The 20618-nt window shown below is 40.6% G+C and overlaps 1 protein-coding gene across 5 annotated transcripts in view; it reads left to right on the top strand.

Annotated features, from left to right (window-relative positions):
* Positions 1-20618, top strand: part of DOK6 (docking protein 6) — a 369400-nt gene that overhangs the window by 283239 nt on the left and 65543 nt on the right. For 4 of the 5 annotated variants that reach the window (XM_047697267.1, XM_047697268.1, XM_047697266.1 and 1 more), the window contains exon 6: positions 7586-7724. In XM_047697267.1, the coding sequence (XP_047553223.1) occupies positions 7586-7724 (139 nt within the window). Of the gene's footprint in view, positions 1-7585; positions 7725-10176; positions 10626-20618 lie in introns of those variants that run through there. The other variant, XM_047697270.1, reaches the window with a different exon arrangement.

Here is a 20618-nt window from a genome sequence, read left to right as displayed (position 1 = left end):
AGTAAATAAAATAGAATAAAATTAAAACTTTGAAAATATTCGAAAAGATGAAAGTAGTTTAATTAATGTGATGGTGATTTGGCCACCACCAGTGGAAGACTTAGAGAATCTTTAAACAAATCTGTACACTCAAGATCATTTAGATCAACTCTTTCATTTAAAAAAATTAGTTTTATAAAGGATCAGAAATGTAAGTCACGAAGCTAATTTTCAGCAAATCCTGACCTAAAATCAGGATCTCCTTAAAGGATCAGGTTTGTCAACTTGTTTGAGGGAAAGCATTGTATCCCTAAGGTCCCAACAGTGAAATCAACCAACAGCCACCATATGTATTGAATATTTGAAGCCATAGAATAATACCGTCAAGAGGCAGAGAGGACGGCAAACGTTCCACCTACCTTCTTCCTTACAAAGGACTTGACATGAATTGGGGAGTGCAGGGAGGGTTTCATTGTAATTCACCTGTTTTATTGATTAATTGACTGATTTATGGGCACACCGTGGAGAAATATCCTCAAGAACTTGCTTTGACAGAAAAGGAACAGCCGCAGAGAAGGAGAGAGCACCTTCAAAATGTGTAACCCAAGCCCTGTGCCGAGCGCTGGCTTTCTCTCCACTACAGAAATGTTCCTAATTAAAGAATTATGCATGCCTTTCTGCTCATCTTCTATGAACAAAATCGAGATTAGCGATAATGAGCTTCCCTCTAAAATCACGGGTCTGGGTTCAGACACTTAAATTTCAATGATCTTGAGCAGATTCCTTCACTTCCCCTCTTAGGACAGGGTTTTCTGTAGGGGGAAGCAGTGAGGGCCTTGCGGGTGTTTGAGGCTCAGTGGGGTAATGCACAGACTTCCACACCAAGCCTGGTCTAAATCCTTGCCCCCTGGGGGTTAGCTATTGTTCTCCCGTTGCTACAATTGTTGCTGTTATTTCAATTCATTAGAAACCGGGACTCTGCAACCCCCCCCCCCACCCCGCTCTTGAAATCAGATCAGGTGTCTGTGCTACACTGGAAACAGATTGTGTGTGTGTGTGTGTGTCTGTGTGTCTGTGTGTCTGTGTGTGTTTGTCAGTTGGAAGGGAGGCCCCAAATGATCAATACAGTATTTTATAAGTTTAGCAGTAAAAGTGTAATTGCTTAGTGACAGAGACTGAGCTAGGTACATTTTAAACACTACATCTCCACCAAAGTCCTGTGAGAGTACTCTGACCCTTGCTTTAAAACTTAACATTGATTTTAATTAATTAAATCCAATTAATAAATTAATGGCACTTCTCTTTTTAACTTGACCATTTACATAAAGAAGTATTAGTGAGGGGCGCTTGGGTGGCTCAGTCAGTCAAGCATCCCACTCTTGGTTTTGGCTAAGGTCATGATCTTGGGGTCCTAGGGTTGCCCTGCTCAGTGTGGAGTCTGCTAGACTCAGTCTCTCTGCCCCTCCCCCCAGCCCACTCATGCATGTGTGCTCCCTCTCTCCCCCTTTCTCTAAATAAGAAATAAATCTTTTTTAGAAAGCACAGTTACTTTCTTGTACATTTGTCCAGAGTTTATGTACATGCAAGCGAAGACATACTTTTCTTTATTAAAATGTTCGTCCAGTATACATATTACTGTCACCCTTTTTTCATTTAGTATTGTGTTTTAGGTATCTATTTTAATAGTAGTAGTGACAATAGTACTACTATTTAATGAGTAATAATCATAACATACACTGTTTTAAGATTTACATATATAATTCATTTAATGTTTAAACCTCTGAAAAAAGTACTGACATAATATAAGTACTTTATAGATGAGAAGTTATCAGGTGTTGTGAGTTCCAAATAGTTTTCCTAGTTTTTATTTGCCTGCTCATGTGTATGAAATCTTTTTTATTTAAAAAAAAAAAGTTCTTTTTTCAGGCAGAGTCATTCTTTTTTTTCTTTTATCACCTTTTGGCTTGGATCATAGCTTGAAACTCCTTCCTCCTGAGTTTATATAGGAATTCTTCCCTATTTTCTTCTACTACTTTTTTTTTTTTTTTTTTTACTTCCTTTCTCTGCAGTTTATGTCACTGGAGGCAGAGACGTAGATCCAGTATTTTTTCTAACGACCAGTGTCCATCACAGCTTTTTGGAGGATCCAGTTTCCCTCACAGACTGGAGATGACACTTTCCTTCCGTATTTACCTCTCATATGACACGGATCTGTTTCCAGACTTCCAATCACGATTGCTTCTGTCTGTTTGTCCATTTTGCTTGCACTTTCTTACCCAGATCCAAGTCAGACTCACCAGAGCTCATAGAAAGAAACTTCAGCTACTTTTCATAGCTGTTAAAAGGAAAGTGGAATGCCTGCATTGTTAAAGGACAATAAAGATTAAACCATTAATGGAATAAAAGTGTTAATTGGTTTTAACTGCTCTGCAGAAAGTCTGTGCTTTGAAGAATTTCATTACTTTCTATAATTAAACATTAAATTTTAAATACTGAATAGATACACCACAGGGTTTTCAGGAAAGTGCTCCTGCTCGTCTCCATTGCTGAGGGTTTAAAATTTTTGTGTGCACAGAGGGTAAATATTTGGTCATGAAATATATCTACAATATTGCAAAACTTACACTGAGAATGAAGTCATACAGCTTTGAACGTGGACAACATTGCCAGAGTTGGACAGATTGTCTATAGTAAAATTGCATCTAAGGACCCACAGATACCTATTCTAAAGTATCTATGCTCACTTTTTTTTTAAGATTTTATTTATTTATTTGACACAGAGAGAGAGAAATCACAAGTAAGCAGAGAGGCAGGCAGAGAAAGAGGAGGAAGCAGGCTCCCTGCTGAGCAGAGAGCCCGATGTGGGGCTCAATCCCAGACCCTGAGATCATGACCTGAGCCAAAGGCAGAGGCTTAACCCACTGAGCCACCCAGGCACTCTCTATGTTCACTTTTTTTGTTTTTTAAGATTTTATTTATTTATTTGACACTCAGAGATCACAAGCAGGCAGAGAGGCAGGCAGAGAGAGAGGAGGAAGCAGGCTCCCCGCCGAGCAGAGAGCCTGCTTCGGGGCTCGATCCCAGGACCCTGAGAACATGACCCGAGCCGAAGGCAGTGGCCCAACCCGCTGAGCCACCCAGGCGCCCCTCTATGTTCACTTTTTAAAAGTAAAATATTTCCATAACTTTTGTTTGGGTGAATTTCTTTTGCTTGCGATTTGGAAAAAGACTGGGACTTAACCCTTCAGACAGAGTTAAGTTTGAGACTTAAAGGCAGGAAAAGGAGGGCATCCTTAATAGCTTACATGGTACGTAGGGCATGTTCTTAAGAGATTTGCTTCCCGGGGACCCTCTTTTAGAGCTGTCTCTCCCCTTTGAGCAGAACTGGGAGAACCCCACATAGCGAAGCCCCTCATTTGGGGCTCTGTTTCCTGTGAACACAGACATTCATTCACGTCATCTCTGGTTGGTCCTTATTAAAACACAGCAGAGACTAGTTATTTCGAATGACTGTGGAAGTGAGTGGCGAGATGGGCTAGAGAAGGAGAGGATAAAGGGAATTTGAAAAAGAGGGGTGCCTGGGTGGCTCAGTCGGTAAAGCATCTGCCTTCGGTGCAGGTCATGATCCTGGAGTCTTGGGATCGAGTCCTGCATTGGACTCCCTGCTCAGTGGGAGTCTGCCTCCCCTCCCCCCAACTCATGCCTCTCTTGCTCTCTTTCAAATAAATAAATAAAATCTGGAAGGAAGGAAGGAAGGAAGGAAGGAAGGAAGGAAGGAAGGAGAAAGGAAGAAAAGAAAAAGAGAGAAAGAAAAGGAAAGGAAAGGAGCCACTGACGGAAAATACTAGGATTTTCTTAAACTCTTACTCTGTGGAACCCTATTGACAACATAACACACGCCGGCTGCCTAGAGTGGAGGGTCCCCAGCACCACCCTCAGGCTCGGTGTTTCTCTAGGAAGACACGGGACTCAGAGAAGGTGATGCTGCTCATAGTTAGGTTGCTCTAGTGAAAATGCAGAGAAGGAAGGAAGGCCAGAACAGACAGGCTCAGGCTTCCAGGAACCCCCCCTCCCCCATTCCAGGGCAGTCACACGGGACACGCTTGTCCCCCCCACGATGGTGTGTGAAAGACCTGAGAAGCCTTGTTAACCCCGGGGAGCTACAGCAAGCCTTACCATCAGGGTTTTTCCTAAGGATCAGTCACATGGGCAGGCTGAGTCACTCGACTCCAGCCTCCACCGGAGCAAAATAAGCATCACATTTGGATAAACTCATCCAGTCATACTGGTACAGCATGGCTCAAGGCCTCAGACACACAAAAATTCACTCTTATCAGGCTGCATATTCCCAACCAAGACTCATAGAAACTGGCCAAGGGACCGCCCCCTCCCCATGTCCCTCCCACATCCACCCCAACCCCCACCCCTCAGCCCAAACACAGGCCTTTCTTCGGAACGTGCAGGGTTTGGGTGCCCGTGGCCTGCTGGATTAATCCCTCCCTGACCAGATGGAAACAACCTTGTAACCAAGTCTTTTTGCCCCAGTTTTATAGATAAGGGACTGAATTGGTAAAATAATGTGTCCTGGTCAACCCCCCATTACCTCCTGTTGGCCCCGTCCTTCCGCCTGCTAGCACTTAAACTACAGGTAAGTGTGTCGTTCTCCCAACAATGCCTGTTTTCCCCACTCCTTGTAGAGCCTCAGAGGCAATGAGTCGTGTACACATCTCCATCCTTTCCATCCTCAGGCTCAGGACAGTGCCTGGCTTACTGTACCTGCCCTATAAATATGGGATAAATGAACATCACTGGCCATGACATGATGGTTGACATCTGTGCCTTTTGACCTTCGGATCCTATGCTATTCTAATGTCCCCTAGGTCACAATGTCAAAAGCAAAAAACAAAACAAAACACCTTGGAACTTAATGTGTCAGTCCTACTTAGAATTTTTATGAGGCTCTGGTTTGTTCCTTAAAGCCGAAGGAAACTTAGAGAGGCTATTCTATGACATTCAATTTTTGGTAAGAAAAAATATGGATTTTGTGAAAACACCTTGCTAAGTAGAAAGAGAGCTAATGATTGTAATTGTATATAAATTTCCATCAAATTCAGTTTGGAGCCAAGACCGACATACAGTATCCACATTGTCACCTTTTCTCTAATAAATGCGATCGCGGAACGCGCATGTTAGTGGCAAGGGGGTTAGGCTACTCAAATGCGGGTAGCACCTCTGTCTCGGCTCTTCCCAAGTTAAGGAAAAGGTTCTTTTAGTTCTTTCTGTTCCTTTTGTCATGATGTTTCCTTTCTGACCTTCAGCGTCCTATGTCACTGTCTGAAGCTATACAAACACAGCTTCTTCTGATTATCCTCATTTGGGCCCCGAGTGTGATCTCTGTCTCCCCTTCAATGAAATGGTGACGTGTAGAAAGAGTTCGATATGCCTGTGCTTCCCAAACTATAACGTGCAGAGGAGTCACCTGGGGTCTAGGATACACAGTTCCATTCCGTTAATCCGAACAGGCTCCCAGTGAGGCCAGGGGCGGGTCTGTGGACCACACGTGGAGTAGCAAGTCGAAATGACTTCATCTCTCCCCATCTTCTCTAGTACCAGCTTGCTCCCCAAAAACTCTTCAGACATCTAAGAAGGAATAAATATCTGTGTCTGCTTCTTAGAGCCCCAAGATAACATGTTTTAAACACTAAGCAGGGAAACCGAAGCTGTTCGTTCCAACACTGCAGACGAAAGTCACTAAGAACTACTTTTACCGAAGGAGTGTGAGCAGCTTGGTTGTAGGTACCCGCGTTGAAGAAAGACCATCTTTGACTGCAAATGTCTCCACTTTTTAAAGCTAGTGTGTTTTAAGGCCTTGTTTGATGATCCAAGAAAGGCTGGAGGGGACAGGAGTCTGTGTTTCAGAGGCTGGAGGAAACCCCCCATAAGCTTCCAAACCCTTTCCGGGCAGCTGAGTCCCAGGAAGTGGGCAAGGGTGGGCCCCCCTGTCGGTGACTGAGTAAGAAATGACAGTCTTCACTGTCTCATCTCCGAGGGGTCCTACACAGTCCTTTCACAGGACAAGAAGCAGAGCCCTCGTCTGAACAAGCCGGCTCGCCACGTGTCAGTCCCTGCCCCGCTCCGACTGGTGGACTTCTGGACTCCTCTGAATCAACAAAGAAAGCTCATTTGTTTCACTTTGTGAAAACGCTTCATTCCCCGCCCCCCCAGACTTTCCATTTCACGCTGTGTGAATTTTATTAAGATCTTTTTCACAGAAGCTAAGTGCTAGCTCTATGGGGCCCTACGGGATAGCTTCCGTAGCCTCTGTGATGTCTGACGCCTCTTGAGACATTTCTTTTCCACCGAAAACTCCTTGGAGAGCCATAGAGAAGAATGCAAAATCTTTTTGGTGCTGGAAGACATAGTTTGACCTCATGAACCTCATGCAAATCTTTCAATGTTCTAATCTGAAAACCAACGGCACAGCGCTCTAGCCAATATCTGAGTAGATAGCATCATACTGAGAGTGCGTGGGTCTTTCTGAGGGTCTCCAGTTATTTTTAAAAGCTGGCTTAAAGTATTAAATTAGAAATATTTTTCATCTTAGAATTAGTCTTTGTTAATAAAATTAACCAAGAATCCTATTGCTTAGCAAGGTGTCAGTGGTTTTATTCCAATAAAGCCATGTTTTAAAAAGGTAATTATAATTAAATGATTGAAAAAGAATTTTTATTCTAATTTTTCCCTCTTGAATGTACATAATAGAACTTCTACCGTTATTATATGCTCTGGAAATGACCTAGTAAACGCTGCGTAATAGTTCACCGGATAAAAATACTAAAATTAAATCACTCTTTTCTCTATGGTGGATATTTTAGATTGGTCTTTCAACTGTCATAAGGATCTTGTGAGATGAGTACGGTTATTTTTCCTATGTTAGAAATGTGAAAGGAGGAATAGGCAAGTTATTTAACTTGTCCCAGATCACACTGCTGGTAAGTGGCAAAGCCAAAATTCAAGCCAAATATCCTCACATCCAAATAGGTCTCCTTTATGCCGGGGCATTTCTTGGATTCACAAGATCTGCTTAAGGATCGCTCGGTTTAAATCATAGCTTCAGCCTATGTGTGCAAATCCATAAACTAAAAAATGCGCAGTCTTCTTGGTGCCTCCAAGAGCAAGTATAAAATTGAAGATTTTTCTTAAGTTCTTTACATTTCAAGAGCTCTCGAATCCTAGGAAATAGTGTTATGATAACACAAATGTGAAAATCCTTAAAGGAAACAACTACTTGTTTGGATTCGTAAGACAGGCGAGTGCTGCGTGGCACTGGCTGAACCCACTTGTGTCTTGTTTCTGTCCAGGGTTGTGAACACTTCATTTTAAAAATTCCAAACAGACATGGGTTTTTGCCCTTCGTTCCGTCTCATGTACCATTTAAAGATGTGCTTGTTGGTTGGTTGCCTCGGTCAAGGCTGAATCCACTTCCCTAGCTCCCGTGGAAGTCAAGGAGGAGGGTGACACAGGGCACGGGCATCTTTTACATGGAGAACTGTTACGCACTTGAACACATGAAGACCCATCTCTTTCCCTATCTCTATTCTCACAGAATGTGTGACACAGGAGAAGGACTATTCACTTTTCAAACAAGGGAAGGAGAAATGATCTATCAGAAGGTCCATTCCGCGACACTGGCCATAGCTGAGCAACATGAAAGATTAATGCTAGAAATGGAGCAGAAGGCCCGGGTAAGGCTCCTTTCCTCGGTAACCTAACAGCTTGGAAATGAATGTCGCTGAGGTCTGGTGCACATCATGTATCTGTGGGCCCATTCACATCAGCACCCTGGTGTCCACCCCCACCCCCGCCCCAAGAGCTCACCCCAGGTACGGAATCCTATGTCTCTAATGCCCTATTCAGCATACGCCCAAAGAAGTTCTTTGTGGCCACGGGTAGGGAGCTGTGTGCTCCATTTATCTCCCCGTGACCTGTTGGCACAGTTACCTAAAGAGGGCTGGGATGCATAGAGAGTGAATTGCGAAGCAGTGCTCCCTGTATATCTCTGCATAGAGATTCAACTGGAGGGCCAAACTAAGCAGAGAAACTTAGTTACCCCCAGAAAGGATTCTACTTTCTTTTTGTCTTTGTTTGTCCTAGATTCTCTGAAACTTCTAACACTTTCTGCATGTGTTTCGGAGCCAGTCATAAAATATTTGCAGAAGGACCTTACACTGTTTCCCAACAGTGTAAGGAACTATACTACAGCTTTGTGGTCAAGCTAAGAAATCATTTAGTAAAGAATCTGAAACCGCAACTTTTACAAGTAGCTGAGGGAAAATTTTAAGTGTTGCTACAAACTTCTTGGAAAGGCAAATAATGGGGTGATTATTGGTCATAATCTTAAGAGGTGACCATTCTTCAAGATTTATGGAGAGGCATTAGATTTTATTAATGAAGGAACAGATGGAGTTTGGGGATGTAAGTGGGTTACTCACTGGAATGACACTCATCATTCTGTTTCAGTTTAAAGACAACAGAGTTCTATATGTAGTATTACATTTGTTTTGATTTTTTAAATTCTCCATTACATAATATTTTTGACACATACAAAATTATCGTTTAGGTATAACAAAACAAAAAGTAATTTAGCAAATGATCTTGTTATTCTTAACGCATTTCTAATTTTGCCAATACTACATACACATTTTTATCTATCTAGGAAGAGCTTTAAAGAGTTTTCCTGGAGTACCTGGGTGGCTCAGTTGGTTAAGCAACTGCCTTCGGCTCAGGTCATGATCCTGGGGTCCTGGGATCAAGCCCCGTGTCAGGCTCCTTACTCAGCAGGGAGCCTGGTTCTCCCTCTCCCTCTGCCTGCTACTCTGCCTGCTTGTGCTCTCTCTCTCTCTGTCAGTTAAATAAATAAAAATTTAAAATAAAATAAAACAAAAAAATAAAGAGCTTTCTTAATACCTCAGTGTGACAAGTGAAAACCAGGCCTTATGCAGGACCAAGGGCCTTTCATAGGGATGAATGAGTGGCCTAAACATTAGTAAGATTATTAATATGATTGTATGATTAATTGTAGAAGCATTAATAAGACACTGGTGTAACTTAGTCTCCTAGAAAGATTTGGGTTAACTGTAAACCATTTTAACAGTTACCTAATTAATATGACATTTATCCAAGGGCTTAAATCAGTGAGAAACTATAACTACCAAATTCCAAATTATTTCAGAATCTACTAATGTTTGCAACCAAAATTTACAGTGCCATGTCACCTGCTGCTAGTTAACAGCTAACAATTAACTACACTTAACAGTAGCTTTACTTATAGCTGCTCTGAACAGGCAAAAAGCTTATGAGTACAGTTATTTAATTGTACTGTTGTGAAGGACATGCCAAGAGCTCTTTGACAAAACCATATTGTCTGCTATAAAGGAGAGCACTGGGTATGTGTCCTGAGTTCATATCCCATTTCCACCATTTCCTGGCTCTTATCACCTTGGGCACCTTGGAATATTAACTTCTAAATGTTTCAATTTCCTTTATCTGTAAAATGAGGATATAATAGTCCTACTTCTTTGGTTGTTATGAGGTACTTGTGCATTAAAATCTGTAAAGTACTGAGAATAGGCCTGGCACATGGCAAGTACCACGAAAAGGTTCATTATTACAATAGTGATCCATCTGTAGGAGTGATTTTGAATAATTATAAGACTTGCAATGTTTGTGAAGACTCTTAATTGTTATTCCCAACTGTCACTACATAATATCTTTCAATCCCTTTCGAGTATGTCTAACAATCTTGTGCCAAAAAATTTGCAAGACAAAATTTAATTCGCATTTGCTATTGATGCTGTCGTGGGTGATAAACATGATAATGTCCTGTGTGGCTGAGAAGCATGTCCCCGGAGCCAAGCCAGACAGTTGCTGTTTGGGGTTCAAGACCAGCCCTGCACTGACTTAGATCTCAGGCAATCTACCCCTGGGGGTGCGGGGGTTGCCCCATGGGGTGCATCAGGGACCCGGGTGCTCGGAGATGGAAAAGTGGGGCAGGTGTTTAAATAGCAGGCTCACCAAAGAAACCAGGTATTTCTAAGAATCACGACATCAAAGACCCCATCAGTTTGGTACACACATGCAAATAGAGCATTTGATTTAATTTCGAACGCAATCGCACAGCTATGCTTTTCTCTGAAGTTTCGGACTCCTACGATTATTTCCTATGTCGTGCATTCTTCCCAGGAAGCCGAGCTGATGTTTTTCAGACAGAGTGCTACCAAGACCTGACCTGACAACTCCCCACATTCCTCACATTCTGAGACCATAAGTAAACATTTCCAGGGCTCCCAGACATAATTTTTACTTTTTCTTTTAAGAGACTGCCTCGACATGCACAAATCTCTTTGAAAGAAGAAATTCCGACGACTATGAAATAGTAGTTAAACACCCTCTAACGCTTCGTTTGCTTATTTAAGGAAAACAAAGGCCTGTGCTATCAACTGGGCAGAAGTACAGCTTGAAAGCTAGAAAGATAGCCCCGAACTTCAGATATAAAAACAATGCATCATACTTATTACGTGTCTCCTACCAGATCAGAGGGTGACGCTGCTCGTTGGCTTTCCAGTTTTATAAAAATGGTCCGTGTCAGATTGAGCACGTAGAAAATGCCTACATAGTTTTATCACATTTACATTTGTTACTAGATCAAATGAGGAATGAGCTATACAAGTAATAAATGGCCCCGAACATTGTTATTCAGACTACTGGCACATTTACTTTCATCCTTTTAAAGAGAGGTGATTTGGGCGCCTGGGTGCCTCAGTTGGTTAAACTACTGCCTTCGGCTAAGGTCATGATCCCGGACTCCCAGAATCAAGTCCCACATCAGGCTCTCAGCTCCATGGGGAGTCTGCTTCTCCCTCTGACCTTCTCCCCTCTCATGCTCTCTCTCTCTCTCAAATAAATAAGATCTTTTAAAAAAAAATTTTAAATAAAGAGAGGTGATTTAACAGTGTTACTGTCTTACATATAAACAAATGTATATGAGAAATAATATCTTAACAACCATTTCTTAACTGTAACAGAAAATTCAATATAATCTTTTGACATCCCATGTGTGGTTAGAACCTAGGTTTGCCTGTGTTTATTACCTTCCTTCCTGGGGGTGAGGGGGCACACAAGAATAAACATATTTTGATATAGCTCCATGATCTAAGTTAGGCAATGTTTCTGTTCTTGTTTAAAGAATCTGATATCTAAAAAATAAAGAATAAAAAAAAAAAGAATCTATATCTAGAAAAAGTTCCCAGCCTTGTAAATAAAACAGTACATTTGCACTATAGAGTACTGGATAACAAGAATCATTAAATCAGTAAGGCTATTAAAAATAACACGGAGGACATGGGGAGATGGAGAGGAGAAGTGAGTTGGGGGAAATCAGAGGGGGAGATGAACCATAAGAGACTGCGGACTCCGAGAAACAAATGGAGGGTTTTGGAGGGGAGGGTGGTGGGAGGACGGGTGAGCCTGGTGGTGGGTATTAAGGAGGGCACGAATTGCATGGAGCCCTGGGTGTGGTGCATAAACAATGAATCTTGGAACACTGAAAAAATAAAAATAAAAAAATTTTTTTTCATTTCCTTCACTGAGAAAGATGACGCAAGAATTAGTTACTATTAACCAACACCAGAAGTTTCTAAGTAGAGCTTAGCCATGGATTAACCATTCACAGGATTGTAAAGGGTTTACGCTGTTCACTAAGCTGCCTGGTGATACACAGAAGAGCAAGGAAGTTCCTTCTCTCACGTGACGCGGAAGTTTGTGGGATCAAGTAACTCACACTGCCTGAGTAAGATGATCTCATTCCTTTTACTCCTTGGAATATCAAACATTTTCCAGGCCTTCCTCACACTGGTGAGATGATGGCATCACGCGATTTTGGTCCGAATTACTGAAAACACCCCTTGAGTCCTTGGGCTCAATGGACCCTGACCGATTTCTCAGAGCACCAGCTTATCGGAAGGTCCTTAATTAAAGCTCCATAAGGAATGAATTCTGCACTACGAGAAGACACGCTTCCCCTCTGGCTTCCACGTGTAGGGCATCAGCTTCTCACTCTCCTGTCCAAGTGGGAATCCGAAAATGCTCACAAAAGGGGCTAACGGTCCTCTATATTTTCTTTAGCTGTTAACACCAAAGCGTCTTATTGCAGAGGACAGCTTTGGTTTTGGGGTGCACGGGAGATTGAAGCCACAAGTCGTAAATTTTGAACTAGAAGTCGTTCTGAGAGATTCACTAAGACTCCAATCCCTGAGGAAATGATTAAAGCTAGATGGGTAAGCAAATGGCATCGCTAGAATTTGCATTTCACGGAGATGGTTCTTGTTCTTAGAACCAGCAAAGTTCTTTGAGCGCTGTTCCTAAAATCATTTATAGGTCCTCTGCCATCCACGTGCAGCATTATGGAGGAAATTTTTCTTGTCTTTGTGATAGAAGCTGTTCATTAGAAACCATCACAAAATGTGCCCTTATGATTCTGCCTAGTGAGGCTAAAATCGGCGGAGGTGACAAGACCTCAGATGCCTTGAAATAATTTAATTTTCATGGATCTGTTACACACACAATATGAAAAGAAGTTCTTTTTTAAATTTGGTTTTTGTGTTCATAAGCTTTACATGTGTTATAAGATGCCCATAGGTAAGGAGCAACTGAGAAGACAAGAATAAATTTTTTCAGTGAATTTTCCTGATATAAATAAATAAGAAATAAGTAAAGAAAAGGAGCAGGGTACTGTCATTAGTAACATTACAAGTAATTTAGAAGCCTATTTGCAGAAGGACAGTTTCCCATAATGAGAATTACAGGGTATCCTTTTAAAAACAGGGCTTGGAGTGCTCTTATTTCCAGTAGTTTTTGCCACCTGGTCACCAGAACAATTTTGTGTAGTTTAAAGACAAATAGCACCAGTGTTATTAAAATATCAGCAAGATAGCAAGATTGTTTTAATGCCCCAAACACCACCAGCAGGGCTGGCCTCGTGCACTGCTGTCCAAAGCTATCAATCCTATTGTTGTCCTAAGCTCTGGTGGATAAAAAAAAAGAATAACAGAGCCTCATGTAAAATTTCTTGCTTAGAAAACAAAGAGTGGTTTCCTTCTCCATTATTTGTCATTTTACACGCTTCTGTTACTAGAAATAAAAGAATAAAAGCAAGTTAAGCTCACACACTTAACGAACTAAAAAACCTCACTGTTCCAAGAACAATAAACCTTTTGAAAAATAACAGTTTAAAAACAAATTCTGTTACTTCTTTTTATAAGTGTAAGATGGAAAGAATTTCTGAAGAGGTGCCATTGTCATACACGACCCATGAGAATGAGCCCAAGGGGTGGTTTTAACATCTTTGATGGAAATTTTGTGATGGTGTCACCTTACCAATGACAAAAACATCTCAGGGAAAGGCAAAGGGAGAGAAGCACAGGAGAGGAGAGAAAGAATGAAGCCAGCTTCCTGGAAAACTAATTCAAATAGCCATGAGAAATTAAGGGAATTTGCCCTCCTAGGGTTATGGTGTATCACAGAACTTACCCACATAAGCCCTGAAAAAAATTTTTTTTTTTTTTTGGTCTAAATAGTTGCGTGAATAGCAAAACACTATTATGACAGTTCTCCAGTTCCAAGATGCACATGTTCTTCACATTTTAACATCTCTCGAGTCAAATATGAGTTACAGGTTAGTTGATAGCTCTATTCTTTCGTACTGCTACATAAAATAGTGTTTTGTCTTTCACCTGATGGCACCTTAGAGTGTGCAAAATACCATAATACTTTTTTTTTATTTAATTTTACTTTTTTCAGTGTTCCAAGATTCATTGTTTATGTACCACACCCAGTGCTCCATGTAATACGTGCCCTCCTTAATACTCACCACCAGGCTCATCCACCCCCACTACCCCCATCCCCTCCAAAACCCTCAGTTTGTTTCTCAGAGTCCACGGTCTCTCATGCTTCGTCTCCCCCTCCGATTTCCCCCAGTTCATTCATCTTTCCTTTCCTTCTCCTAATGTCCTCTGTGTTATTCCTTATGCTCCACGAGTAAGTGAAACCATATGATAATTGACTCTCTCTGCTTGACTTATTTCACTCAGCATAATCTCCCCCAGTCCCGTCCATGTTGATACAAAAGCTGGGTATTCATCTTTTCTGATGGAGGCATAATACTCCATTGTATATGTGGACCATATCTTCTTTATCCATTCATCTGTTGAAAGACATCTTGGCTCTTTCCACAGTTTGATGACTGTGGCCATTGCTGCTATAAACATTGGGGTGCAGATGGCCCTTCTTTTCACTACATCTGTATCCTTGGGGTAAATACCCAGTAGTGCAATTGCAGGGTCATAGGGTAGCTCTATTTTTAATTTTTTAAGGAATCTCCACACTGCTTTCCAAAGTGGCTGCACCAACTTGCATTCCCACCAACAGTGTAAGAGGGTTCCCCTTTGTCCACATCCTCTCCAACACTTCTTGTTTCTTGTCTTGTTAACCTTGGCCATTCTAACTGGTGTAAGGTGGTATTTCAATGTGGTTTTAATTTGAATCTCCCTGATGGCTAATGATGATGAACATTTTTTCATGTGTCTGCTAGCCATTTGTATGTCTTCTTTGGAGAAGTGTCTGTTCATGTTTTCTGTCCATTTTTTGACGTGATTATCTGTTTTTTGGATGTTGGGTTTATAGATCTTGTTTTATAGATCTAGTTTTAAGAAGTATTGTGAAGACACTCCAATGTTATTCCCAAGGATAGCCAAATAATATCCTTCAATTCTTTTCAAGTACATAGATCTTTTGAGATCAGGAATACCATGGGCTCATTTATAATTTGATGAAGAAATGAGAAAGCCTTCCAGAATGGGCTCTCTCCCAGGTAGTTTGGCTCTCCTTCTAGTGAAGGCATTCTTCATATCCACATTTTACAGGAATCTCTACCTACAAAAAAAAAAAAAAAAAAAAGTAATAATAACTAGTTTTCCTACACTGAAAATGTAAAAAAAAAAAAAAGTTGGAAGCAAAATACTCTGATGAGTAGTACACAGAAAATTTTTAACATGTTTTACAATTTCTTTTCTAGGTATATTCAATGAACTTTAAGAAATTCAAGGAAAAGGTTAAACGTGTGATTTTTTGATTGCAAGTGATGTGTCGCATCTAATATATAGGATTATCTGCTCATAAATTCATTCTTCAAAGTTCTATTCATGATTCTGTTGCTCAATATTATCAATTATTAATCATAAGGCAAGAGCCTTCATTACTACTGACAATGGCCAGTTCCCTGCTGGAAAATGCCATTTGCATATTTGCGAAATTCTCTTTTACTGATTGATAGACACTGATTGTAATGAAGTGATATAAGCCCAATTAGAACAAATGATTATAGTTGATAACTAAAGTGGACCTGTGATCCTAATTAATCCATTTACTTACTGTTGATCCAGTGTCAGAACATTAAAGAAAATGTGGTCTCTAAACAAACACACAGACAGGAAGAAAAATACTCATTTCTGCGTAAATGCACCAATGAGTTGGAAATGGGGAGAGGTCAATGTGTAATTTTTCTAGCAAGTGGTGTTGTAAAACAATATAATAGCACATATTTTATTTATATCATGTTCTTTTTTCTTAAAATTTGCTGTAGATGCTCTAGGTGTCACTTCAGAAAATGCATTATATATATATTTTTTACATTTAATCAACTTGATTAGAGTTAATAATGTGTAAGGAAAATGACTGCCTGACATAAAAGAGTACAATTTTTCATGTTAAAAAATATAAATTTGTTCTTTCATTTGTATTGCTGGAATCAAAGAATAATGAGTAAACTCTGTACGATTGATTTTCTCTCTTATCTTTTTAACTATGCCAGTCTTATTTATTCATGGCCATACATCTGCTCATGGCAATTATGAGAATGATTTTCTTAAAGAGAAACAATAGATTTCAAAGGTCAATTAAGATAATTCAGCATACAAACATACAATTATGGCATATACACATAAAACCCAAAGAATCAGACTGACTTCTTTTTAGGACAGTAATGTAAAATAGAAGAAAAAATGTAGACCAATAGTGGGCAAACCAAAATCTACAAAAATTGATGTAAGAATTACATGGGGAGTTAATTAAGCTTACTTTAAAAGTATGAGTGTAGTTGTCAATTTGGGGGATGTATTCAATGAATGCACATTTATTAGTTGAAACAGGGCAGGATATTGGCTAACCGGGTTGACTCTGGAGAAAGAGCTGTGTGACCTTGTGTAAGGTGCTTACCTTTGCTGTGCTTTAGTTACCTTTCCTTAAAAGAGGGAAGGGGGTGCCTGGGTGGCTCAGTGAGTTAAAGCCCCTGCCTTCAGCTCAGGCCATGATTCCAGGGTCCTGGGATCGAGCCCCGCCTTGGGCTCTCTGCTCAGCAGTGAACCTGCTTCCCTCCCTCTCTCTCTTGGCCTGCCTCTGCATACTTGTGATCTCTGTCTGTCAAATAAATAAATAAAATCCTTAAAAAAAAAAAAGAGGAAAGGAAGGAGCTATAATAGTATCTACTCCGAGTGTTAGAATACCAGCCGGTCTTGAGTAAAAGCCCAGTTATTAGCTAAGTCATAAAATGGCTGGAAAGAAAAAAAAGTTAGCTTTATGTTTAAGTGGGTAAAATTTTATAACCACTGTAAAAAGTTCATGCCAGCTTTCATTATGTGCAAACATTGGAAATTAATTATATAAACTTTAATACAGCCTCTAGCTATTTGTACATTTTGAAACCAAGAGACAGTGAACATTTTATTCACAACAGGTGTGAAATTTAATATTCCAATATGTATTCTCATGTTTCCTATATTCAGAGAGTAGCCTATAAATGCATCTACTTACAAATAGATGGACAGATGAGTAAAGAATATACATATTCTTAAAGGCATTACTGATGACAGATAAGAACGGTGTTCAAACTCCTTAGGCCTATGTTTGTAATGATTTCTGATATTGCTCTAAAGCTCAGCTTTTTTATACTCCATGAAAGTATTGTGGTCAAATTACATTACAAATCATTACATACATTACATAGTTTAAAACATATAATGATAATTTCCATTTTTAGTTCGAGTTTAAAGAGAATAATCCTCTCCGAAGTTCAACACTAAATGACATCTAGCAACTTCCATTAAATGACTCTGATAACGATGTAGTGTTTGTTAGTCTTGTACCAACTCACCAAGGTATCTTCTAATTCCTTTTCATTTATCTTGAATAAAATGGAAGATTAAGTGTGAGCTGTCCCCTATTGAAAATTAAGTCAAGTCTGTGAAAAACCAATTGCCCGTAAACCTTCAAACTTCAGAGGACTGTTTGAATAAATCCAAACAGTGCCGAGCTTGGCTGCCTAAAGGTCTCTGGGGTTTCTATTTCTATACAGTTTTCAAGTTTCATGAGCTCTTTTCCAAGAACAGATAAACTAAATGTTCTCCACAGGCACCGGGCTTGTTTTCACCACTTCCTTCATTTCACCACTTCCTTCCAAAGGCAGCATGACTTTTTTTTGTTTTTGTTTTGTTTTTGCTTTTGTTTGTTTTTCCTCTGACACACTTCCCACACTTCCTCAGCATGTCCCCTGACCACTTGGGTATTTGAGGGTTGCGTCTCCACAGCAGATTTCCCTACCCAGTCCCTCTTGTCTCGGACATACTAGCAAATGTGCTGACTTACCCACTCACATCTCTAACTCTTCATCATACCGGAAAAGCTGAGACCGGCCTCTCCTGACTTGTGTTATGTGTGTGTGCAGACGCACACACACCACACCCTGCTACCATCATCACTCACCGTCTCCCACCTGGGTCCTGCCTCTTCCACCTGCCCATACTGACCATCCATTCCTCATATTCATGTTTCTTGGGGTTTGTACTTCTATTAAGCTCTTAGGCTTGGATCTAAGAAGCTGACTGCCTTCATCACCATTCCTTCGAGAGCACGGTTTGGGCACATTTCCGTGTCTTGACCACATGTACACACAGATGGTCCTCATGTCAGTGGCCTCTCCCGGGTAGTAGTAGCAACAGGAAGCCCGCAGTTTCTACCAGCACTTCAGATGGGACAAACACTGTGCTCTTCCCTCTAAAAGCATCATCTTATGAAATATTTATAACAACACTTGAGGTGGATTATATTAAGGCCAATTTAGAGATAAGGAAAAATTGAGTCTTAAAAAAACAAACAAACAAACAAACATAAGTGTGTTGCCTGAGACAAGGCAGCAATAGAGTTGGGGTTTGCTGAAAGATGTGCAGACAGCCGAAATGGCATGTGTATGTGCGTGCACGCGTGTGCGCGTGCATGACAACTCCAGGACTGGGAGCACCCACTGTGACCCTCTCCTCTCAACATAGGGGATTGTTGTGCACAGTTCTGCCTTGGTCTGCTGGAATTGACCCAGTTGGTGCAATTCTCCTCATATCTGCTCCCTGGAGAAGAGGGGTCCAGGGCTTGATTTTACAGTGAACTATGGTGAAGAGGAAGTGACACTGTAGGAACTAAAGGCAGTCTGCCCCAAAATGTGCCACTTTGGCTTATTGTTTATTTTGAATTAAAGCTACTTTAAAAATACCATTGCACGTACTTTCAAAATAGACCCTCCTCTGTCCCCCTGAAAGCAGGGAAAAGATCTCCCACGTGAAAAGCACCCTCCCTGTTCCAGGAGACAGGCAGACCTTCTTACTCCAGAGATGGGGAATTCAGAGCTGAGAAGCCTGTGTCAGCCCGCCTTGTTACTTTTCACTAATTGATTACCATTGCCCAAATTCTGTTTAGAGTTCCTTATTAATGGAAGCCCCTAAAGTTAAGTTTTCTTTGTCCTGTCAGTTCCTCACAGATTTATTGTCTCTTTGTCTAAAAGTATAAGAACTTCCCACCTTGGGCTTCAATTTCATTCTTGGGCCTCCGTTGCACACATAATAAAACTTTGGGTTTTTTTTTTTTTTTCTCTGTGAAACTGTCTCAGGTAAATTTTAATTTTTAGTCCAGCTAGAAGACCTTGAAATATAGGGGAAAGAATTTTTCTTTCTCATCAACATCATGGTCTTGATTGCCGCAGAGACATCACTCACTGCCTGTGTCACCATGAACAAATTACATTATCCCTCTGAGTCTCATTTTCCTTGTCTACAAAGTTCAAATGGTGTAATTATTGACAATTTATATGGATATCAGATAGAACAACCTATGAAAAACCAGTTTGCACATTGCCAGGCACATAGCAAATGACTCAGAAATGCTAACTTTTTCCTTTCCCAGTTGTTGAGATCTGTGTCTTTAGTGCAAATATGACTTTAAATTTTCTGGTCAATAAATGGGGAGATACAGAGCAAAAGTAAAATGAATTGGTTAGCAGGTTTTTTGTTAATACACAGATGAATTTATGTAGGCGAACACAAATTAGCATTAGTGATTATCACAGAAGGAGGCAGAGTCTCAAAACAATGAAGGAAAATTGGAAAAGGCAATAAGGTAACCTGAATAATTATTTCGATAAAAGCAGGAAAAGGTGCTGGTGGGCAGTACCTTGACAAAAATTACACCAGATTTCAGGACCTTCCTGCTTTTTTCTTGGCAGGGTATGTGCTTTCAAAGTACAGAGCTGTATTTTTGCTATTGTAGCATGTTGGAGAGGAAACTCATTTTTCCCAAGAGAGATCAACATCACAGTCCACAGGGCAGTGCACTCAGAAACCAAGAGGAATGTTTTTTTGGGAATTTACCTTCAGCAAATCCCTGAATTTATGGGGTTCTGATTTCCCAGCTGTAAAATGAGAACCGCTGGACTTTCTAAGCAGGGTTCAAACCTCGAATGACATGGCCCACGCACACAATGAACTTGGGCTTCCTCCAACCATGGAGGGCTCCCAAGTAGTCAGACTTACACAATAACTCAAGACAGGCGGAGAGAAAGAGAGTCTGCTGTAGAGGTTGAAGGCAGAACCAAAACAGACATGATGTCATGTCTACTTGCATGATTCATCAAAGCAATCATCAGTCAGCCCAGATTTAAGAGGCAGGAGCCCAGACACCCTGTGTTTGAATGCAGGCATCCTGAATCCTCCACAAAAGTAATGCATATTTTGTGCTCCCGGTGACTCGACTCCATTGGAAGACATGGAACAGAAGGGCCTGATGGTCCGTGAGCAGACTCGATGCCTGGTTCTGAACACTGACTGAGGAATGGATTCTCCGATGTGCAGAGGAAGACTTAAACATCTGAGATATGGTGGACAAGACTTGTACCTTGAACAAAGATCGGGAGAGTATGAACATTCTCGTTTTCAAATACAGACTTTTCACTTTTCTGAATTAAATATTGATGTAGAATAAAAAGGAACTGAAGAAACAAGGGAAGAAATAGAAGAAAGAAAGAAAAGAAGAAAGAAGAAAACCCTGAAGACCAAGAAATAGAGACAAGAGGCAAAGGAACAATAAAGGGCAATTCAGATGAAATTGTTATGGAAGAATTTTTCACCTTATTTATTTCCAGAAAAAAAAAAATATGTGTACTGTGTTTCCATGATGCTTAAGACTAACTGTTTGGGAAGAAATGTGTG

This window comes from Lutra lutra, chromosome 12 (assembly GCF_902655055.1).
Source record: "Lutra lutra chromosome 12, mLutLut1.2, whole genome shotgun sequence".
Taxonomy (NCBI): Eukaryota; Metazoa; Chordata; class Mammalia; order Carnivora; family Mustelidae; genus Lutra; species Lutra lutra.
Note: the sequence above shows the minus strand (reverse complement) of the source record. Positions and strands in the feature narration are given on the sequence as shown.